This window comes from Eutrema salsugineum, unplaced genomic scaffold (assembly GCF_000478725.1).
Source record: "Eutrema salsugineum unplaced genomic scaffold, Eutsalg1_0 scaffold_1, whole genome shotgun sequence".
NCBI lineage: Eukaryota > Viridiplantae > Streptophyta > Magnoliopsida > Brassicales > Brassicaceae > Eutrema > Eutrema salsugineum.
The window spans coordinates 275,328-298,586 of record NW_006256909.1 but is presented as its reverse complement, the minus strand read 5'-3'; the positions used below and the strand labels follow the sequence as shown (position 1 = coordinate 298,586).

General features: G+C 36.9%; 3 protein-coding genes across 3 annotated transcripts; all 3 read left to right on the top strand.

Moving 5' to 3' along the window:
- The first annotated feature begins 556 nt into the window (after nucleotides 1-556).
- LOC18028345 (endoglucanase 22) lies at nucleotides 557-3,556 on the top strand. The gene is given in 7 exon segments (XM_024148615.1): nucleotides 557-964; nucleotides 2,107-2,315; nucleotides 2,391-2,406; nucleotides 2,508-2,669; nucleotides 2,858-2,911; nucleotides 2,913-3,134; nucleotides 3,221-3,556. Coding segments are annotated over 7 exon segments (1,407 nt in total).
- A 389-nt stretch (nucleotides 3,557-3,945) lies between these two features.
- On the top strand, nucleotides 3,946-5,496 carry LOC18028344. Its single transcript, XM_006411630.2, has 2 exons — nucleotides 3,946-4,085; nucleotides 4,537-5,496. The coding sequence occupies exon 2, from the start codon at nucleotides 4,539-4,541 to the stop codon at nucleotides 5,343-5,345; it is 807 nt and encodes a 268-aa protein (XP_006411693.1). The 5' UTR covers nucleotides 3,946-4,085; nucleotides 4,537-4,538; the 3' UTR covers nucleotides 5,346-5,496.
- Nucleotides 5,497-6,563: 1,067 nt separating this feature from the next.
- On the top strand, nucleotides 6,564-9,094 carry LOC18028343 (fructose-bisphosphate aldolase 2, chloroplastic). Its single transcript, XM_006411629.2, has 7 exons — nucleotides 6,564-6,878; nucleotides 7,285-7,554; nucleotides 7,651-7,760; nucleotides 7,872-7,962; nucleotides 8,079-8,217; nucleotides 8,323-8,453; nucleotides 8,627-9,094. The coding sequence occupies exons 1-7, from the start codon at nucleotides 6,702-6,704 to the stop codon at nucleotides 8,903-8,905; spliced, it is 1,197 nt and encodes a 398-aa protein (XP_006411692.1). The 5' UTR covers nucleotides 6,564-6,701; the 3' UTR covers nucleotides 8,906-9,094.
- Nucleotides 9,095-23,259: the final 14,165 nt, after the last annotated feature.

The following is a 23,259-nucleotide window of genomic DNA, read 5'->3' as shown; positions in this document are numbered from 1 at the left end:
CAATTTTATAACAAAAAAAAATATCAAAATATTGTACAAAATTTGGAGGGTTATCTGAGATTAAGACCCATCATAAAGACATACATATCATTTTCTTAGTTTTATTTTACAAAAATAATATCATTTATCTAATTTTCTTGTTATTTTGGATTATATCTCTATTTTTCATTTCAATCATTTCAATCTTAATAATATGTATATATATTTATCCATAAATTTGTCTATGTCTTCTAGATATGATTGTATCGTCCTGATTTTTTTTGTGTTTTAACTTATTCGATTTTTTATGTGGAATTTTTTTTATATAAAAAAATAGTTTTGAGGAAATATTACTCAGACAGTATTTCATTGAGCTGAAGTTAACAAATTTCTTTTTCATTGCTTTTCTTTTTTTTGTTACCAATTTACATATTTACTAGAGAAACTATTACCCATTAGTTAACAACAAACAGGAAAATTCCATAACTAAAGACCGAAAAGAGTTTATATAAATGTATGCATGTACGTGCATCGACTTATTCAGTTATTTCTAATAAACCCTAGAAGAAAAAAACCAATGAAGCCATCGATTTTCTCCTATTCTGTCGTTCTCCTCCTCATTGCCTAACCAACGGCGATCTCTCACAACTACTCGGATGCTCTCACGAAGTCAATCCTATTCTTTGAAGGTCAACGCTCTGGATATCTTCCTAGGGAGCAGAGGATGACGTGGCGCCGTAACTCTGCACTCAACGACGGCAAGAACCTCAATGCCGACTTTGTTGGCGGTTACTACGACGCCGGAGACAACATTAAGTTTCATTTTCCGATGGCTTTTACAGCTACGATGCTTGCGTGGAGCGCTGTTGACTTCGAAAGTTACATGTCCACGGCAGATCTCCGGGACAATCTCGTCGCTCTCCGGTGGGGCACCGATTATCTCCTTAAGACTGTTTCGCAACTCCCTAATCGCATCTTCGTGCAAGTATGTGACGACTACAACATATTGTCTTTTCACTACAAGAAAACATCTTGTATTCCTACAAGAATTTTGACGAAATATTTGGTAGGAAATTTTTATGACCAATTTTCTATGCAATTTTGACGAAAAGTGAAAGTGATGGGAAATTGGTAAGAAATTTTCTACCAAATATTTTGTCAGAATTTCAAAGGATATTTCCTACCAATAACCTATCACGCGGTCAAAATTTGAAAGAAAAGTGGTAGGGCCAATGGCTGGTAAATATTTCGTAGGAAATTTTCTACCAATTTTTAACAAAAAATTATGTGTAAGAATATCGTAAGAATTTGATAGGAAAATTTCATTTGTCCCACATCGATGATCTGAGATAATTTACATGAGGAAGCTGCTCTATAAATAAGAGCTTCATCTTCCTTTTAATTACTTTGTTTTTTTTTTCTATATATAATATCTTTATATATAGTATCTCTATATATAGTAATAATTAAATTAATAATTAATTCATCTTTTAGTTTAAATTTAATTTAATTGTTAATTTTAAAAAATAATTTTTTTTTTAACAAAATCTGGCAAATGGTAGGAAAATGATAGGAATATTTGAAATTAGAAAGAATGAAACTGAAGGAAGATGGAAGTAATTTGGTAGGTACTTTCCTACGAATATCCTACCGCAAAAATTTTCCTACCAAAATTTTCGTAGGAAATTTCCTACGATTTTTCTACCTTTTAAAATTTCCGCCGGTATAGAACCTATAAAAATATTTGGTAGGAAATTGGTAGGAAAAGCCGGTTTCCTACGATTTTCTGATGAAATATATGGTAGGAATATGTGATGTTTTCTTGTAGTGTTTACTTAACCAAAAATAAAAAAAATATTAATTGTATTTAATTATACATATTTAAACATATCTTAAGTCTTATGAACCTCTAAATTAAAACAATTATTAACAGTTTGATTTGTCCATGCATATTATATATTAGTTTAGGTTTCATCTGATTTTTGGAATGTAGTTTTTATATGTTTGTAACAATTGTTATATTGTTTATTTGAATTTTTTTTTCCACAAGCAAATAAAATAATAAGCTAATTAACTATACTTATATTGAGAATTCGATTGTGGTGTGTGGTTGTAATGATACTTAAGGTAGGTGAAGCAAACCCGGACCATCAGTGTTGGGAGAGACCGGAGGATATGGACACACCACGAACCGCTTACGCTGTGGAAGCGCCGCACCCGGCCTCTGATTTAGCCGGAGAAATCACAGCTGCGTTTGCGGCCGGTTCGATCGCATTCAAAAAATATGATCCTAGTTATTCTAAACTATTGCTCCATAATGCTTTAAAAGCTTTTAAGTACGCGGATTCACATCGAGGTTCTTATACCAATAACCCAGGTGTTAAACTTGCTGCTTGCCCATTTTATTGTAGTGTTAACGGATATGAGGTAATCCATTGCATTCTAAAATTATATATTTTTATTTAAAATATTAAATGGATCTAGATTGGCTCTTAAATATATGTAAATCACGATGTTTTTTTCTACAGGATGAGTTATTATGGGGAGCTGCATGGCTGAGAAGAGCGACCGGTGAAGATTCTTACATTAAATACTTAGCGGACAATCGTCAATCTTTTGGTGCAGATTTCAATTACTACGAGTTTGGATGGGATAACAAAGTTGGGGGTGTCAATGTTCTCGTTGCCAAGGTTTGACCCGATCGATTCTCAATTATTTTAAAACGGGCCATATTATAAATACGATAAAAGTGATCATGATCGTATAAAATTGCATAATACTATACTTTAACAAAATGTTAAATAGATATAAAGCTTAACAAAACATGTATTATCCAATGTCAAGCTAAATAGTTGAAACTAACTTGTTATTGATATAGGAAGTATTTGAGAAGAATGTGCTATCAATTGCACCGTATAAGGATACGGCGGAAAAAAATGATGTGTTCGTTTTTCCATGGAACGCCCGGTCCACATATGACTTACACTCCAGGCGGTCTTCTTTACAAACAAGGCAGTAGCAACCTTCAAAACACCGTTGCATTGTCTTTCCTCCTCCTCATCTACGCCGATTACCTTTCCAAATCCTCTCAACAACTGAATTGCGGCAATCTCAAGATCCAACCAGATTCTTTCCGTCACTTGGCCAAACGACAAGTACGTTAGTTAAAATGTCCTTAAATTAATACACAAACGCAAAAACAGCTTGCACATTATATATATAAACATTTGTTTTGGTATAGGTGGATTACATTTTAGGAGATAATCCAATGAAAATATCGTACATGGTCGGGTACGGTAACCACTATCCGAGACAGATCCACCATCGGGGTGCATCCTCACCGTCTATCGCAAGTCATCCCACAGCCATCAAATGCTTAGAAGGATGGAATGTATTTGCATCACCCAAACCGGACCCTAACCTCTTAGTAGGAGCCCTTGTCGGTGGGCCCAATGTAGATGACAAATTCGTTGGAGGTAGGACTAATGCTAGTGAGACAGAGCCGACGACTTACATCAATGCTCCTTTTGTTGGTCTTTTAGCTTATTTTAAAGCCAACAAAATTTCATATATATGATTCCCTTTTCTTAAGATTTGTCAAATGCTATTAGAATGTATTTACTTTAAATCAATGAAATACAAAAGGTAAAGGATTTAGAGGAATATGAGGAGGCTTTTCAGTAAATGTCAACAAGATTTGGGTTATTAGTTTATTTCATTAGGGCACCTTTTGTCGGTGTTTTATTTTAAACTCCAAATAAATTAATCCAGTCGAAGGAAGAAAAAAATGGCAGCGAATTTAATTGTGGAGTGAATTATCGGATAAAATTGGAAAAACAACAAAATTCGGGGATTCATAGAAAAATCACATCTACAAATAGAAAGTATGAGGCTTCTTCTATAAATCCCAAAAATGTTTGGGCTATGAATAAAAGAACTGTGAAGTTACCCGACTTAGCCCTCAAAACGATATCGTACTTGGCACGAACCAATTCCTCTTCATTCGGATGTCGCGAAGATTTCAAAATTCCCACAGCGAGTTTTCTTCTTCTTCTGCCTCGTTTTAAAATTAGGGTTTTCTGGGATTCTCGTATCAATTGATAAAGGTAAGTCATTTTCTAAATCAGTTCTTTGAATTGAAATATCCAGTAATTAGTGGACTTAATCACTGAATTTGGTGTACTCAGTAGAATTTCTGGCTTACAGCTTTGCGTATTTGACCTCTATACACCCTGATTCGATTGTTATATATACATAGAGATGTATTTTCTGTGATCTTCTATTCTTGTGCGTTCGAATGAGTAATTAGGTGTTTCACTTTTGGTGATGAAGAAAATGTAGAAATTGGGCATTTGATGCTTCAGTAATCAATCACCGATTCGGTGTAACCGTCTTTTTGTTTTTGTTCTGATTAGTGATGGGAACTAGTGTTCTCTGCTCCCTTTTTCAGATCCAAATTTGGGATTTTTAATCGTTCGGGATAGGTTAGAAGAAGTCTTGGGAGAATCTCTATTGTTTGTGTTTCACATCAAAGATGTCGATGTGCTTTTGTTGTAGCTATGGCTGAAGGAGAAGACGCAGGAGAGGTCAGAAACGAGGAAGATCTTTCCCCTGAATGTTTGGCCTGGGCTGATTCCTGCATCGTCAGTTTCCCAGATGATTCAGACAACAATAACTGGGGAAACTTTAGAGATGCTTTGACAGAAATCATCGATATCCATCCCGAGATATTCGTTCCTTCATCAACAGGAACAGCAAGTGTCCCGTCTCCAGACGAGGATATGTCGGAAGCCGAGTCAATTGATATGCGGGAAGCTGATTCAGCCAATATTAGAAATAATTCATCGAATGAAGAAGTCAGCGAGATTGTCTCTTTGCTAACGTTTGAATCAGATCCCTCAAAGAATTCCTTACAAGATCATTACTTCCCAGAGTCAGTGGCAGAGAATGGAAGAACCGTCGAACCGGTGGACGATCATGCTAGAGATCTTGAAGGCGTTGAAAGTATAGAAGACGATGGTTCTGTGAGCAATGGAGGGGCGGAGGCAGAAACGTCTCAAGTCTTCAAGGACGATTTCATGAGCACATACATTCAAGACAACGTCGCCGATTTTCATGTTTCACAAGATCCATTTAAAGTAACTCCACAAGAAATCTTCAAGGTGTGGGATCTTGAGATCGTGGGGGTCGATGATGATGAGGAAGATGGGCTAGTGCTGCAACTGAAGAAAGCACTCGATGAGTCTTCCACGGTTCAGCCACTGAATGATGATCAAGTTGTTGCGGGGAACAGTAGTATCGATGATCTGATAGCTGGGATCTCGGATCTCTCTCTCACTGAAGCATTTGTAAATTTAAATGAATGATGAAGTTAAGTTGGAGTATATGTTTATTTGACATCAGGAACTCTCTTTTATGCTTTAGTAGTCCTAGAACCGGCACAAACCGGTTTGGAGATCTCGAAACCTGCTAGGCCAGACCGGAGGTTATAAGGGTCACTCTGGTTCCACGACCCACTAGGCCAAGAACGATGAGATTGCAGTTTCTCTTTCTCTCTCTCTGTAGACTTCACAATCTCTTAAAATCTCCATACTTCACCTCAGCCTTAAGAAAAACGCTGGGATTCACTTCCTCACAAAGTTATTCTCACTGAATTTTATCTTCTGACGCATTATAAATTTTTAATGGGCGTTTCTTGTCTTCGCTCGTCATTCAAGAAATACTTTCTTACAAATTCTAGAAGAAAACATTGAACTTATAACTTAGACATATAATTATGATTGATATATATCATATATTATACACTTTCGTATTGATTACGGTGGAGAAATAACAAATATTGAACGTTTTACGGTTGAACTGAGATCCATCCTCTAGTGTATCTGTTGTTATAGGTGGCACGCGAGATGTGGAACGGAGAGACACGTAGATGACGTGGTAAGCTCTCTACCGTCAAATTTAGATTTCAGTATACTGCTGATTAAATTAGGGGGAATTCCTTAAATTAGAGTCGTCAGGTCTTAAAATATTAAAAAAATTTAAAATGATTTTAACCTCATGATTTTCCTTCTCTTATCTAATCATCGTCTTTGTAAATTTAATAAGCTGTTGCCACTATTTTTGATTGAATATGATGCGTTTGTCTTCGAGCTCAACATCATGACAACATGTATAGTAGCACAAGAGACATACAATTCAAGGAAAAAAAAGTTTTAAATCAAGTATTATTATGGTCCACGATGCTACATATTCATTTCAGAGGCTTTCTACAATTTTTTTTGTTGTACATGCTAATATGCTATTATTGCATAAAATATATATTTTATTTGTATAAGAAATCATGTCATGAAGGAATCTTTGCTTTTTGGGGTAATTATTCGAATATTTCCCCGTATAAGCAAACAAAAAACAAGGCAAACATGTATGTAACGACGGGCATAAAAAGAGTATCGATCGATGCAGTGGTATTTTCTTGAATCTGTGAATAGTACAGGATTACGGTCCACGTGGCGGAGTGTAATTGGCAAGGTCACAAGAACCTCAAATAACTGATCTGATGAGAAATATAAATCCAAAAGAGGGAGAGAGCGAGAGGATCTTCAGAGATAAGGTTGGTGTCATAAGCTAATTTACTCTCGAGTCTCTCTCTCACACACACAAAAAGAAAAAAAGAAAAAAAAAAACCAAAGGCAGAGAAGAGAAAGAGATAACATTTTACAGTAATGGCATCGACCTCACTCCTCAAGGCATCTCCGGTGTTGGACAAATCGGAATGGGTCAAGGGACAGAGCGTTCTCTTCCGTCAGCCTTTCTCCGCCTCCGTCGTCCTCCCCAACCGCGCCACCTCCCTCACCGTCCGTGCCGCTTCCTCCTACGCCGATGAGCTTGTTAAGACAGCGGTTAGTATACTCCACACATATATACCCCTCTTCTTCTTATTCCACGTGTCTTATCTGCATGATTCCTAAAAGAAAGATTCTTCTTCTTTTTTTTTTTGTTGACCTTTTGAATTGGAATGTCGTCTGATTGACTAATTCTGTTCGGTTTCACCTTTTTCTATATAATTTCATTTTTCTTCTTTTGAGAACCAATTTATAAATTATACCCATTGTTGTTTGGTTCGATTCTTTTTGAGAGATTAGATATTTAGTTCCAAATAGTATTGGTTTACGTTTGGGGTTATTTACTAGCAAATTACTATATGTTTGGTGTCGGTTACACAGGTTCTTGTGAAGACAATAAGAAAAAAAAGAAAATACATTTTGATTTGAATTTTTTTTTTTTTTTTTTTTTGTGTTGGAGCAGAAAACAATTGCGTCTCCGGGACGCGGAATCTTGGCGATGGACGAGTCGAATGCGACTTGCGGGAAGCGTTTGGACTCGATAGGGCTAGAGAACACTGAGGCAAACCGTCAAGCTTACAGGACATTGTTGGTCTCTGCACCGGGACTTGGACAGTACATCTCCGGGGCAATCCTGTTCGAGGAGACTCTGTATCAGTCTACCACCGAAGGCAAGAAAATGGTCGACGTCCTTGTCGAGCAGAATATTGTCCCCGGCATCAAAGTCGACAAGGTATACTATATATATTAGATAGCCTTACAGAGTATATACCCCCACATGGTGCTTAAGTTAGAGATATCTAAACGAATTGTATGTGTATGGAATTAGGGTTTGGTGCCCCTTGTTGGCTCTAACAATGAGTCATGGTGCCAAGGACTCGACGGTCTATCCTCTCGAACCGCTGCTTACTACCAACAGGGTGCTCGTTTCGCCAAATGGTATAGAGTTGTAATCTCTGTTCTGTTCCTACCTGAAAATATTCCTCTCGGGCAGAATTTATAGTGATTTTTTTTTTAATTTTTTTTCCGTCTTGGTTGGTGGTTGATTAGGCGTACTGTCGTGAGCATTCCTAACGGTCCGTCTGCTCTCGCCGTAAAAGAAGCTGCTTGGGGTCTTGCTCGATACGCTGCCATTTCTCAGGTAAAACACATAGCTTGTCCTTCAAGTAACAGGTCAATTCGGATTCTTTTAAGCTGTTTCACACGCGATATATATTGAGTTTTTTTTTTCTTTTTTTTTTTTTTTTGTCTTTTCAGGACAGTGGACTAGTTCCAATTGTGGAGCCAGAGATCTTGTTGGATGGAGAACACGACATTGACAGGACTTACGAAGTAGCGGAGAAGGTTTGGGCTGAGGTTTTCTTCTACCTTGCTCAGAACAATGTTATGTTTGAAGGTATTTTCGTTAATTATTTGAAGACTATCTTTATTATACAACTTGCATCGTCATAAAAATGATCAACGTATATACTTGATAAGCTCAACATAATCTTACACACAGGTATCCTCCTGAAACCGAGCATGGTGACCCCCGGAGCTGAGTCTAAAGACAGAGCTACTCCTGAACAAGTTGCCTCCTACACCCTCAAGCTCCTCCGCAACAGAATCCCTCCTGCCGTCCCCGGAATCATGGCAAGCTCTCTCACTCTCTTTGCTTTGACTAAACAGTATCAAAAATCCGAAAAGTAAAATAAAATAAATAATAGCTCGGTTTTGATTGAAAATCAATGTCTTCATGAGGGAAACCCTAATCTTGGTGTTGCTTGAGATGAAAGTAAAGTCGTTTCTGTTTCCTTGTTTCGCAGTTCTTGTCCGGAGGACAGTCTGAGTTGGAGGCAACGTTGAACCTGAACGCGATGAACCAGGCACCAAACCCGTGGCATGTGTCCTTCTCCTACGCACGCGCTCTGCAGAACACTTGTCTGAAAACATGGGGAGGCAGAGCCGAGAACGTGAACGCCGCACAGACCACCCTCTTGGCCCGAGCCAAGGCAAATTCGTTGGCTCAGCTCGGAAAATACACCGGAGAAGGTGAGTCCGAAGAGGCTAAGGAGGGTATGTTCGTCAAAGGCTACACCTATTGAAGACAACAACAAATGTTGAAGAGATCATGATCATGCCGTGAAAGGAAATGAAACAGATGTTTTTATTACATTTGTTTTTGAGTTTGGTTGTTATTATCATGTCAAAATCATTTATCTTCCCTGCTTAATTTGCATTAGCTACTCTCCTTTTAAAATAAGTTTTAATATATTGAAGTTACGAGTTATCTATCTTGATTTATTTTAACTTGAAACTAATAATATATAAAGAAGAAGACTGGGTTCGGTAACTAACCCCGAAATTTCTTGATCGTTATATGTAACATCTTATCGATATTTGGTCCCAAAAAAAAAATCTGATCTATTTTGGATGACTCAGATGCACTTCACCGCTATTTATCACCTTTAGATAAATAGAGACCGTCCATTGTGATACTCTCAAAATGAATGAAACCGCTACATCGCAATCCTGAAGAAATCCAAAACAAACAATTTGAAAATATATTTAAAAGATAAATAAATGTTAGAGATTAGGAATTGAAAAGATAGGAACAACCTAATATAAAAAGATAACATTTTTTTGCATTAAAAATTTATAAATTAGAAAAAATGATAAATGTAAGATATAAAAAAGAAAAATAAAACTTCATAACAAAGACATGTGCTAAAATCTGATAGACTACTAAATGTGGTTAATAGGTTTGTAAATGATTTTACTCCCATTTATCACTATATATAATAAAACTTAATAATCTTATAGTAATTAATAAGACTTTATTTTGTGTATTATATATATATATATATATTTTAGTCATATGTTATGTTTTTCGTATATCAAAGTTATTTTAAGATATCATAAGTAATACCATGCCACAAATACACATTTTTGTAAATCTAGTACGCTATTGAATATGTCTTAAATTATGATAAATTACATTCTTTATACATATCATTAAATTTATAATAATACAGCGCCAAATTTAATACTAAGATATTTTTATTTCTATATGTAAATTATTTTCTTTTAAGATATTATAGTCTCTGAAAGTTACTCTAATAAACATACATGTGTTAGAAATTTTGCTTTTGAGCATTGAATAGAATCTGTTAATCAACAGGGTCTTTTTTTCTTGTCCCCGAAGGTATACGACACGTCATTCATAAAAATCACTTTTCAAGATATGTATTTTAATGTTTAGAGATATCTATTCCATGATCCGACTGATGAAATTTATTAATTTTTATTATCTTCTCTTGTATATATAATAAGTAGAGGTAGTAAAGAAAACAGAAAACTAAGTTTGTACTGTGCACTTGTTTGTCATAGAGAAACAACAAGAAGTAATTTCGTTACTATGTCGTCGGATGCTGCAGATGAAGTTGTGGCGACTCCATCAAAAAAAGGTGAAATTGTAGGAGTAAATGATGCGATCACACGAGCAGTATTGCTTAAGTGGGCAATCCTATCGATCTATGGCGTGGCAAGAGGATGGGACAGTGTCGTGGTTCCATACAGAGAAGACATGAGTTTAATCTATCTTCTTGTTAATGTACGTTTACGTTTTCAGATTGGCTACTTGTTTTCTCCCGTCAGATCATCCACCACACACTACTTTTAAAGACCGAGTAACCTTCCTCGCCACCATCTCGTTAATGGTGAGCGTATATATGTTCTCTATCTGTTACAAGTTGCAAAGATGGGATTTTTTTCTTTCTTACGCTAAGTTACTTCCTCGCTACCATTTCATTGGCTCAATTGATTTACGGCGTGGACGGGTTTGGGCTTCTCTATACTTCATACACAGCCTGACAGCCATCGTTGGATCTGCTTGGGGAATCAACGGTCTATACTTTAATGGCACCTTTACTTTCTTCATCACATTCCTTCAGATGATTTTTACGGTTGGAGTTTGTATTGACAATCTGAAAGTCTATGAGGAAAAACTAGCGCCTGCAATTAAACATGATTTGGAGAGATTCTTCAAAGTTTTTGATTATTCAACTAAACAAATTTAAAGACTTATCAAAGTTATATTGTTAGTCAAAATTAAAATAATTTTGAAGTCATTATATATGATAATTGTTTGACGGATATTAATGAACTCATTCTATTTATGAAAGGTTGGTTGTCTTTAATTCTATCCTTCCTTCAAGTGTTTGATCGCGCATCTTGATAAAAAAACTTTTCTCACTTGTGAAGCACATAAGTATATATTACCATATTTTAATAACATTATTAATATATCTGAATTTTTTTGTATCGAAGTATAAACGAATTTCATAAATTTTTTCCTAATCATAGTGTATATTGGTTGCTACGTACTAAGGATTGATATATGTTCAACATGATTACATGGTTAGACAACGTGGCTTCATATCAAAAGTTCATTGAATAAAAAAAGGGGGATAAGAGTTTGAAAATCTTCTTGAATCTTGATGTACACTTGTTAATCACTGTGGGTGACGTGGAGGAGCAAAAGAAAGCGAGTGAATGATAATAAGAGTTTTCTAACAAAAGAAAAAAAATAATATATGAGAAAGAAATAATGAACCATCAAAAGTGAAATTGGAGTAGATACATATAGGCCTAGATACATACATACTACTGTAATATTACTAACTTGATTAATTAACAGCGTTGATTCCCATCCTTCTTTATTATTAGTTTTATTGAAAAGATAGGAACAACCTAATATAAGAAGATAACATTTTTTGCATTAAAAATTTATAAATTAGAAAAATAATAAATGTAAGATATAAAAAAAAAGTAAAAGAAAACTTCATAACAAAGACATTTGCTAAAATCTGATATACTACTAAATGTGGTTAATAGGTTTGTAATACTCCCATCTATCACTATATAATCAAACTTAATAATCTTAAAGTAATTAATAAGACTTTCTTTTGTATATTATATATATTAGTCATATGTTATGTTTTTCGTATATCAAAGTTATTTTAAGATATCAAAAGTAATATCATGTCACAAATACACATTTTTGTAGATCTAGTACGCTATTGAATATGTCTTAAATTATGATAGATTACATTCTTAATACGTATCATTTAATTTATAATAATACAACTCCAAATTTAATACTAAGATATTTTTATTTCTATATGTAAATTATTTTCTTTTAAGATATTAAAGTCTTTGAAAGTTACTCTATTAAACATATACATGTTAGAAATTTTGCTTTTGAGCATTGAATAGAATCTGTTAATCAAGAGGGTCTTTTTTTCTTGTCCCCGGAGGTATACGACACGTCATTTATAAAAATCACTTTTCAAGATATTGTATTTTAATGTTTAAAGATATCTATTCCATGATCCGAATGATGAAATTTATTAATTTAATTTTCTTCTCTTGTATATAATAGGTAGAGGAAAATAAAACAGAAAACTAAGTTTGTACTGTGCACTTGTTTATCATCTCCCCCTCATATTCTATAGGCTTCCATAGAGAAACCAGAACAAGTAATTTTGTTACTATGTCGTCGGATGCTTCAGATGAAGTTGTGATAACTCCATCAAAAAAAGGTGAAATTGTAGGAGTAAATGATGCGATCACACGAGCAGTATTGCTTAAGTGGGCAATCATATCGATCTATGGCGTGGCAAGAGCATGGGACAGTGTGATTGCATACAGAGAAGAAATGAGTTTAATCTATCTTCTTGTCAGATACTCTGGCTTCTTGTTAATGTACGTTTACGTTTTCAGACTGGCTACTTGTTTTCTCCCGTCAGATCATCCACCACACACTACTTTTAAAGGCCGAGTAATCTTGCTCGCCATCATCTCGTTAATGGTGAGCGTATCTATGTTTTCTATCTGTTACAAGTGGCAGAGATGGGATTTTTTTTTCCTTACGCTAAGTTTCTTCCTCGCTGCTATTTCATTGGCTCAATTGATTTACGGAGTGGATGGGTTTGGGCTTTTCTATGTTTCATACACAGCCATCGTTGGATCTGCTTGGGGAATCAACGGTCTACACTTTGATGGCACATTTACTTTCTTCATCACATACCTTCAGATGATGTTTACGTTTGCAGTTTGTATTGACACTCTGAAACTCGAAGACGAATTACTAGTGCCAGCAATTCAACATGATTTGGAGAGAATCTTATGATCATAAATAATCATTTTTTATATATTCAAAGTTTGTAATTATCCAACTAAACAAATTTAAAGACTTATTAAAGTTATATTGTTACTCAAAAATAAAATAATTTTGAAGTCTTTATATATTGAAAGACTTAGAGAAGAATGGTGGACATTTGTATTAACATGGACCTTTTCAGAAACAATATTTTGTAGGTATATTGGTTGGTTTTATGTTAAATCGTTACGACTTTGTCTTAAAAATGTTACGCAAACACACATTTGCAACTTATACGAATCGTATAAATTAAGTGGTTAATATATAATGCTCGAAATGCAACTGTGCGCTTCTACAAACTCTCATACTCACATCCACATCCGCTACGTTAAATCAGTCAAATCCTCAATATTATTATTAGTAATACTTATGATAATTGTTTGACGGACATTAATGAACTCATTCTATATATGAAAAGTTGGTTGTCTTTGATTCTGATCCTTCAAGTGTTTGATCGCGCATCTTGATAAAAAAACTTTTCTCATTTTTGAAGCACAAAAGTATATATTACCATATTTTAAAAACATTATAAATATCTGAATTTTTTGATCGAATTATAAACGAATTTCATGAATATTTTCCCTAATCGAACTCGATCATATCTTTTTTATTCTTTCAATTGTGTGCGTACCACTTTCCCAATCTGCATGTGCATGGTTTGCATAATAGCTGTATATGATAAAGGTCTTGTACAAGATAAGAAATTACTATTTAACCTTTTTCTACTTTAAGGGATTAGGAAATTTGCGGAGAACAATATATCATATTAGAGAGTATATTATTAATATATTATGTACTCTCTAATAATTAATAATATACTCTCTAATACACTTTTTTGGTTTGTGCGAAGTTCTCTCTAATAAACTAAAACCGCGTCCTTAAGTTAGCCCATTTGGGAACTAAGTAACTAACCTATTCATCATGTTGAAGACATATCTTTTTTATCTTCTTTTGGTTAAAGCTATTAAGATATACTGCATCTTAATGTTTCTAATTTTTGAGGTGTGGATTAATAGAAATGACGGGACAGAATTTTTCTCATGATTGTTTTGTATAAACAAATCATCCAAAAACAGCAAAAAAACAAATTGTCAAAAGTAAAAAAAAAAACAACAAAGAACATGAATTCCTGAAGGAAAAATACAGTAATATATCATATTTGGGTATTCTCAGTAGCACAAAGAAATGTGAATTATAAGAAACTTTGGGTATAAAGGAAAAGTGAAGAACCATAAAGTCAAGACTCATGACTCACTTGGATACCATGTCTACGCACACATTTACGAGTTTTTTTTTTAGTTTTTTTTTTACTATTAAACTATATGAAGTAATTAATTACCACAATTTAGAGTACAAGTGAATTAATGTAGTAAAATGATTGCATACACGAACGGTTTAAGTGTAAACCGTGTAATAAGTCTGGTTAACGGTGATAATTAACCGGAATACTTGGTGTATATAAGAAAGTTTATGTGTGATACAATCGAATAACAGAACATCTCCACAACTTGGTCTTCTTCCTTTTGCTTTCTTGCTTTTGAAATATTAACCTAATCACTTTCCTTCAATAATATACGACCATAGACATTCTCGAAAGGGCCATTAAGCACACTCGTAGGATTACATCTTCCATCGACTATCAGTTCACCAAAGTATCGAGAATCCTAAATGGTAGAAAAGCTCTGGTTGTTCAAACCATCATTTGGGCAATTGTGGCTTATATGTGCATGCTAGATGTAAAGTTCAAGAACGAACATGTCCTACCGATACTTGCTTTCTCATGCTTTCCACCGATATATCTGATCCCTTTGGTCTACATTGTCTTTTTCTTCCCACCTACATTGTCTTCGACTATCGCAAACTTGTTCGGTGATCACTGATTTCCTTTCTGATTCCATTCCTGCTTCCATTCCCTGAATTCATTTCTGAATTCTTTCTCTTCTGCGACCAAGGTCCAGATGAATCCCTGGCGTCTGATCTAATGATCGTCGCCGTCTATTACACCATAGTCACTATCTGTGAGCTTCTCCGCCTCAAGGACCTGTCTAAGGGGGGAAGATTGTAACATCCCGACTTTTGGTTAACCAAATATCGGATGTTACCAGTTCCTAATTCCGGTTTTATTAAATTCAACCATCTCTATTTCCTTTTCTATTTATTTCCTTTTTATTTGGGCTTTTCCTAATTTCTTTCTAAGAGCCCATTAAGCACAGTCCATCTATTTAACCTCCATATAAATACCTAATTAAATCCCTAAAACCCTCATTAAGCTCTTAATCAACCCTAGCCACCTTTTTCTTCTCTCTTTCTCTCCTCTCTGCGACGAGCTGCTCCCTTCCTCTCTCTCTCTGCGTTTTCTTCTTCTTCTTTCTCTCTCTTGGCTGTGTCTCTCTCTCTCCTTGCCGCGGCCGCCGCCATCCTCCAAGCCTCCCTCGCCGCCGAAGCTTCCTTGCCCAGCTGTGATGTCTGCGCCGCCTCCTTCTCCTTTGGGTGAGATGGGAGCTGATTCTGATGGATCTCCTCTTAGATCTCCTTCTCCTCTGCCTCCTCCTCCAGTCTCTCAGCCTTCTAAGCCAAGGTGAGGGCTCTGTGGCTTCATCCTCTCTTACATATGCATGGTTGTCTTTTAAGTGACATTTTCTTAGATCAGGCTTAGATCTGCTTGTTAGGGTTGTTAGAATTGTTTAGGACCTGGATCTATGCTGCCTGTTTGTTGATGATTGCTGGTTGCTGGTGGAATGAGATAATTAACCTGAACTTGGATCTAAACTTATTAGACTTTAAAATATTGATTGTGTGATGTTAACCTGATTATTGTTCCTTTTTGTTACAATTGGTATCAGAGCCCAGGATTAGATCACTTTAGCTCCGTTCTAAAGTGGCCGCGCCCGTTTTTGTTTTCAAAGAGAAAACTGTTTGCGAAAACATTTTTTTATTAAAATCTTTTTAAAATGTTTTCAAACCTAGAACAATCAACAACTTATGGACGCTGATCTTATAGTTTTCTCTATCCTCTTTCTTGTTTGTTGTTAGGGGCCTAGGTTCAGGACGCGAGAAACCGCATGGAAGAGGGTTATGTCTTTAACCATGTGGTAGTTAAGTCTGCCTTTGGAGTTGCAACAAAATTACCTCTAGACAAGACTGATTATTGGTGTGGTTCAGACTGTACCAGGGTGGTTGTTCTGAAACTACCACACTGTGCGATGCCAGTCCTGACTATGCAATCTTTGGTTCTATAGCAGCCATCAACATGTATGATTAGGTTCAGACCTGGTCTACATAGTTAAGGTATTAAAAGGCAGGCGTCGCAAGAGTCCATAGAAATTGTCAGACTGTAAAAAGTCAGGCGAGTTTCATCTCGGAATGGCGAGGAACCTAGCTGTGTTATCCAAAGAGAACGGATGTGTTTGAATACCTTTGGGAATTCACACTCTTAACCGGATTCAGAGGATTTCACGGTGGCTTTAGTGTGTATCGAATCCTGCTCAGCAATTCAACCAATAGCTTTCTTTTTCCTTCTCTTCCTTCCTTTTACCGTAGACCTATGTTCAAGATCCGAGAGCCTGCGCACAAGAAGTTCACTTCCTTCCTCAAGTGAAGTTTAGCAAAGAGCTGGTCGTCATTTCCGCTGGTAGTGAAGCAGAAGAAGATCCTTCCTCTGATTGTACTCTTTTATATTTAAAAAAAAAAAGTTTTCAAATGAGTATAACTTTATTTTTATTTGTTTGGATTATTGATTGCTTTTAGGTTTCTTATGAACTAGTTAGATTCCATGCTAGTGTTCTTTTATTTTTCCTTTAAAAAAAAAATGTTATACTCCTCCTTGTCACATTAATAAAATGGTTTTTGGATTTTACTCAAAATGTTTTTATTGCATCATACCTTAAACTCTCCCTCCTACACGATTCTGTTGATCACTCTGCGTTCTAAACCCTTAGCCTCCAACTCCTTCTTGGCGCCATGTGTCCTTTGGCTTCCCTTCTGCTTTCTCTTTCCTAGCCTTTATCTTTTCTGTTGCCATGGCTCACTTCTAATTCCTTCCCGATTTCATTTGTGAGCCATTCCTGATTCCATTTCTGCCTTTCTACTTGGTTTCACTTCTGTCTTCATTTTTGCTTTCCTCCTAATCCTATTTCCAATTTCCTTTCTGATCTCATTTCTGGGTCTTCCAGATTTCATTTTGTCTTTCCTTCTACTTCCATTTCTAATTTTCTTCCTGCTTCATTTTTATTCCTTCTTGTCCTTTTCCTCTCAGCCTCTATCTCTTATAGTGCCATAATTTCTTGTGGTTCTATTCCTAATCTCCTTCCAAATTTCTATTCCTGCTTTCTCTTCTGATTTCATTTCCAATTCTCCTCCTGGACCCATTTCATTTTCTGCTCCCATTTCCTGATCTCATTCCTGATCCTCCTTCTAATTTCATTCATGTCCTCCTCTCCGATTTTATTCCTAGCCTTATTTCTGAATTCCTTCCTGATTCCTTTCTGATCTCTTCTCTGATTTCCTTTCTGATTCCATTCCTGCTTCCATTCCCTGAATTCATTTCTGAATTCTTTCTCTTCTGCGACCAAGGTCCTCTTGTCATTTGTGCCTTCGATTCCCTTGGTTTGTAGTCTTCGAAATTCCTTTCAGGAACTTCTCTCTCATAGGATTCGGGGACGAATCCTGTCTAAGGGGGGAAGATTGTAACATCCCGACTTTTGGTTAACCAAATATCGGATGTTACTAGTTCCTAATTCCGGTTTTATTAAATTCAACCATCTCTATTTCCTTTTCTATTTATTTCCTTTTATTTGGGCTTTTCCTAATTTCTTTCTAAGAGCCCATTAAGCACAGCCCATCTATTTAACCTCCATATAAATACCTAATTAAATCCCTAAAACCCTCATTAAGCTCTTAATCAACCCTAGCCACCTTTTTCTTCTCTCTTTCTCTCCTCTCTGCGACGAGCTGCTCCCTTCCTCTCTCTCTCTGCGTTTTCTTCTTCTTCTTTCTCTCTCTTGGCTGTGTCTCTCTCTCTCCTTGCCGCGGCCGCCGCCATCCTCCAAGCCTCCCTCGCCGCCGAAGCTTCCTTGCCCAACTGTGATGTCTGCGCCGCCTCCTTCTCCTTTGGGTGAGATGGGAGCTGATTCTGATGGATCTCCTCTTAGATCTCCTTCTCCTCTGCCTCCTCCTCCAGTCTCTCAGCCTTCTAAGCCAAGGTGAGGGCTCTGTGGCTTCATCCTCTCTTATATATGCATGGTTGTCTTTTAAGTGACATTTTCTTAGATCAGGCTTAGATCTGCTTGTTAGGGTTGTTAGAATTGTTTAGGACCTGGATCTATGTTGCCTGTTTGTTGATGATTGCTGGTTGCTGGTGGAATGAGATAATTAACCTGAACTTGGATCTAAACTTATTAGACTTTAAAATATTGATTGTGTGATGTTAACCTGATTATTGTTCCTTTTTGTTACAATTGGTATCAGAGCCCAGGATTAGATCACTTTAGCTCCGTTCTAAAGTGGTCGCGCCCGTTTTTGTTTTCAAAGAGAAAACTGTTTGCGAAAACATTTTTTTATTAAAATCTTTTTAAAATGTTTTCAAACCTAGAACAATCAACAACTTATGGACGCTGATCTTATAGTTTTCTCTATCCTCTTTCTTGTTTGTTGTTAGGGGCCTAGGTTCAGGACGCGAGAAACCGCATGGAAGAGGGTTATGTCTTTAACCATGTGGTAGTTAAGTCTGCCTTTGGAGTTGCAACAAAATTGCCTCTAGACAAGACTGATTATTGGTGTGGTTCAGACTGTACCAGGGTGGTTGTTCTGAAACTACCACACTGTGCGATGCCAGTCCTGACTATGCAATCTTTGGTTCTATAGCAGCCATCAACATGTATGATTAGGTTCAGACCTGGTCTACATAGTTAAGGTATTAAAAGGCAGGCGTCGCAAGAGTCCATAGAAATTGTCAGACTGTAAAAAGTTAGGCGAGTTTCATCTCGGAATGGCGATGAACCTAGCTGTGTTATCCAAAGAGAACGGATGTGTTTGAATACCTTTGGGAATTCACACTCTTAACCGGATTCAGAGGATTTCACGGTGGCTTTAGTGTGTATCGAATCCTGCTCAGCAATTCAACCAATAGCTTTCTTTTTCCTTCTCTTCCTTCCTTTTACCGTAGACCTATGTTCAAGATCCGAGAGCCTGCGCACAAGAAGTTCACTTCCTTCCTCAAGTGAAGTTTAGCAAAGAGCTGGTCGTCATTTCCGCTGGTAGTGAAGCAGAAGAAGATCCTTCCTCTGATTGTACTCTTTTATATTTAAAAAAAAAAGTTTTCAAATGAGTATAACTTTATTTTTATTTGTTTGGATTATTGATTGCTTTTAGGTTTCTTATGAACTAGTTAGATTCCATGCTAGTGTTCTTTTATTTTTCCTTTAAAAAAAAAATGTTATACTCCTCCTTGTCACATTAATAAAATGGTTTTTGGATTTTACTCAAAATGTTTTTATTGCATCATACCTTAAACTCTCCCTCCTACACGATTCTGTTGATCACTCTGCGTTCTAAACCCTTAGCCTCCAACTCCTTCTTGGCGCCATGTGTCCTTTGGCTTCCCTTCTGCTTTCTCTTTCCTAGCCTTTATCTTTTCTGTTGCCATGGCTCACTTCTAATTCCTTCCCGATTTCATTTGTGAGCCATTCCTGATTCCATTTCTGCCTTTCTACTTGGTTTCACTTCTGTCTTCATTTTTGCTTTCCTCCTAATCCTATTTCCAATTTCCTTTCTGATCTCATTTCTGGGTCTTCCAGATTTCATTTTGTCTTTCCTTCTACTTCCATTTCTAATTTTTTTCCTGCTTCATTTTTATTCCTTCTTGTCCTTTTCCTCTCAGCCTCTATCTCTTATAGTGCCATAATTTCTTGTGGTTCTATTCCTAATCTCCTTCCAAATTTCTATTCCTGCTTTCTCTTCTGATTTCATTTCCAATTCTCCTCCTGGACCCATTTCATTTTCTGCTCCCATTTCCTGATCTCATTCCTGATCCTCCTTCTAATTTCATTCATGTCCTCCTCTCCGATTTTATTCCTAGCCTTATTTCTGAATTCCTTCCTGATTCCTTTCTGATCTCTTCTCTGATTTCCTTTCTGATTCCATTCCTGCTTCCATTCCCTGAATTCATTTCTGAATTCTTTCTCTTCTGCGACCAAGGTCCTCTTGTCATTTGTGCCTTCGATTCCCTTGGTTTGTAGTCTTCGAAATTCCTTTCAGGAACTTCTCTCTCATAGGATTCGGGGACGAATCCTGTCTAAGGGGGGAAGATTGTAACATCCCGACTTTTGGTTAACCAAATATCGGATGTTACTAGTTCCTAATTCCGGTTTTATTAAATTCAACCATCTCTATTTCCTTTTCTATTTATTTCCTTTTATTTGGGCTTTTCCTAATTTCTTTCTAAGAGCCCATTAAGCACAGCCCATCTATTTAACCTCCATATAAATACCTAATTAAATCCCTAAAACCCTCATTAAGCTCTTAATCAACCCTAGCCACCTTTTTCTTCTCTCTTTCTCTCCTCTCTGCGCCGAGCTGCTCCCTTCCTCTCTCTCTCTGCGTTTTCTTCTTCTTCTTTCTCTCTCTTGGCTGTGTCTCTCTCTCTCCTTGCCGCGGCCGCCGCCATCCTCCAAGCCTCCCTCGCCGCCGAAGCTTCCTTGCCCAACTGTGATGTCTGCGCCGCCTCCTTCTCCTTTGGGTGAGATGGGAGCTGATTCTGATGGATCTCCTCTTAGATCTCCTTCTCCTCTGCCTCCTCCTCCAGTCTCTCAGCCTTCTAAGCCAAGGTGAGGGCTCTGTGGCTTCATCCTCTCTTACATATGCATGGTTGTCTTTTAAGTGACATTTTCTTAGATCAGGCTTAGATCTGCTTGTTAGGGTTGTTAGAATTGTTTAGGACCTGGATCTATGTTGCCTGTTTGTTGATGATTGCTGGTTGCTGGTGGAATGAGATAATTAACCTGAACTTGGATCTAAACTTATTGGACTTTAAAATATTGATTGTGTGATGTTAACCTGATTATTGTTCCTTTTTGTTACAATTGGTATCACCGAACGTGCATCTTAATAATGGAAGGACCTTTAAAAAATGGATGATTCTTTGAAATGGATGATTGTGCATATAGATCTCTGATAGGACCCCTGGCTCCCGGAGGCGGGAGTCAGTGTTGTTTGTTGGCTATCGCTGTCGTGTGAGGCACGGCTAGAGCCATCGCTGGAGTGGATTAGTGATCCACTGTTTATTGAGCCGTCCAAAGGGACCGCTGGATACAGCTTTCTGGTGAGACCGCTATGAGCAGCCGTCTGAGTGACCGTTAGTGTCATAGTCTGTCTCGGTGATTGCTGTGGATCAGTCTGTGTGACTGGCAGAGTGATCCTGACTAATGGGTATGGTAATAAGCCAGCCATTGGATGGGATTATTCTGGTTGCCTTTCCGGGTGAGGCATGGGGGCCCATGTGGCAGCCCACTACTGCCGCGTCCAGGGACCCGTTTCTTGTGTAGTTGTTTGTAGGGTTACCCTTGAATGCTGTGTGATTGATTGCTAGGAATGAGTTGTCTATATATATAAGTAAATATATCTATATATGTGTTGCTTGGGCTTGCTTTAGGATTAGATCTCTTAAAACCAATTTATGCTAGATTGATGATGTTGTGGGTCTCCTTAAGGTCCACCCTCACTGAGTAATCCCAATTACTCACCCCTCCTCTCCCCTTGTCTTTCAGGTTTAGTAGAGAGATCAGCCTAAATCTGTGTTGTTGATTGTTACCTGGGCGTTTTCCTAGCGATCCTGTGTGCTCACCAGATCGGACATTTTATCGGACGCGGTTCGATGGCCGACCTAACATACCCGATTCCCCGTTCTCTTAGAAGCTTGGGATAGGGATGTTACACTTTTCGCGCCAAATTTGTTTATATATATATGTAGTATTGTCATTCTTCTATCTATTATTTCGATTTCTCTAATGATTTAGTGAATATTCTCTTTTGACTCTTAATTTTCCAACATGCATGCAGGTTCGATTAATGGGTGTGCGTCTGTCATCGTACTTGTTCTGAATAAAAGGTTCGGATTCGTCGCTGTCCCAATCACGGCAGCTATTGTCTTTGGTAAGAACCTCCTATGCTCCGACTGCTGCCAATACTGTCGTGCACGAAAGGAGAGAACCAAGGAAGCCGAAGAAGAAGAACGAAACAAATTTCTACTCAGCATTCTAAACGGGGAAAGGGCCACATCACACGTTTATTGAGCTTTCCGATCAAAGTTCATATCTTTATGGTAAACTAAGGGTATTATTTTACCAAAAAAAAAAAAACTAAGGGTTTTATTGTTACTCATCGCTTGATATTGATTGCTACGTACTTACTACTTACACAAAGAAAAAAAAAAGATCTATATATGTATATGGTCATTATTATCTTGATAATAAAATAAATTCCGTTTACTCGGTTTCTTAGCGTTTTTTCAACCCGCTCTTTGAAACCACACACTTACTAAAATATACATAAACCACCAATCCTATTGTTTTATTATAAAGGGATGTATAAAATCGAAATTGTCTTCTTGACCGTCCGTCGCGAGAGCAAACGACCCAAACGCCGGTTTGGTACGTTATGTTCCGCATCGCCATCAAATTTTGATTTCTTCTCGTACCGAGGCCCATGATTCGGCCTGTTTCCTTTTGACGTCAGGCCCGTCGTAAGTAAGATATGAAATCGCACCACGTTAGGCAACTGGTTTCTGTAAACCACATCTTGAACCTTGACCGAACCGAAACAACCTTTCTGCAAAGAAAACCAATTTACTCATCCAACCAGATTCGTGGTTTACGTCCGATCAGATGGTCGGATGTTCAATAATTTTATGAATATTTTACGATAAGTTTATTCCATATAGGTCGATACGAACCTTCAAGTATTTAATAAGGATGCTATCCAAAATACGTTTGCAAAGCAGTGATTATTTATTTTTAATAATACACTTGATTAATTCTTAAGTTGGACATCTCTTTTAGCAGAAGATAATCAGCACTTCGCAGATGGATGATCGTACAGATTTTGAGTTTGAATACACACACACAAACAAAAATTATGTATTTGTGTTATCTCATTCTCATTTGAAATCAATAGAAAAATTTGTAGTAACAAAAAAATAAAATAAATTAATAATGAAGCAGACATTCGCTGGTAAAAATAATC

Excerpts from the sequence above, each read along its gene's own strand:
- LOC18028344 (XM_006411630.2), top strand. The coding sequence starts at position 4,539 with ATGGCTGAAGGAGAAGACGCAGGAGAGGTCAGAAACGAGGAAGATCTT.
- LOC18028343 (XM_006411629.2), top strand. The coding sequence starts at position 6,702 with ATGGCATCGACCTCACTCCTCAAGGCATCTCCGGTGTTGGACAAATCG. Across the intron at positions 6,879-7,284 it reads ATGAGCTTGTTAAGACAGCG|AAAACAATTGCGTCTCCGGG; the intron begins GTTAGTATACTC and ends GTGTTGGAGCAG. Across the intron at positions 8,454-8,626 it reads CTGCCGTCCCCGGAATCATG|TTCTTGTCCGGAGGACAGTC; the intron begins GCAAGCTCTCTC and ends CTTGTTTCGCAG.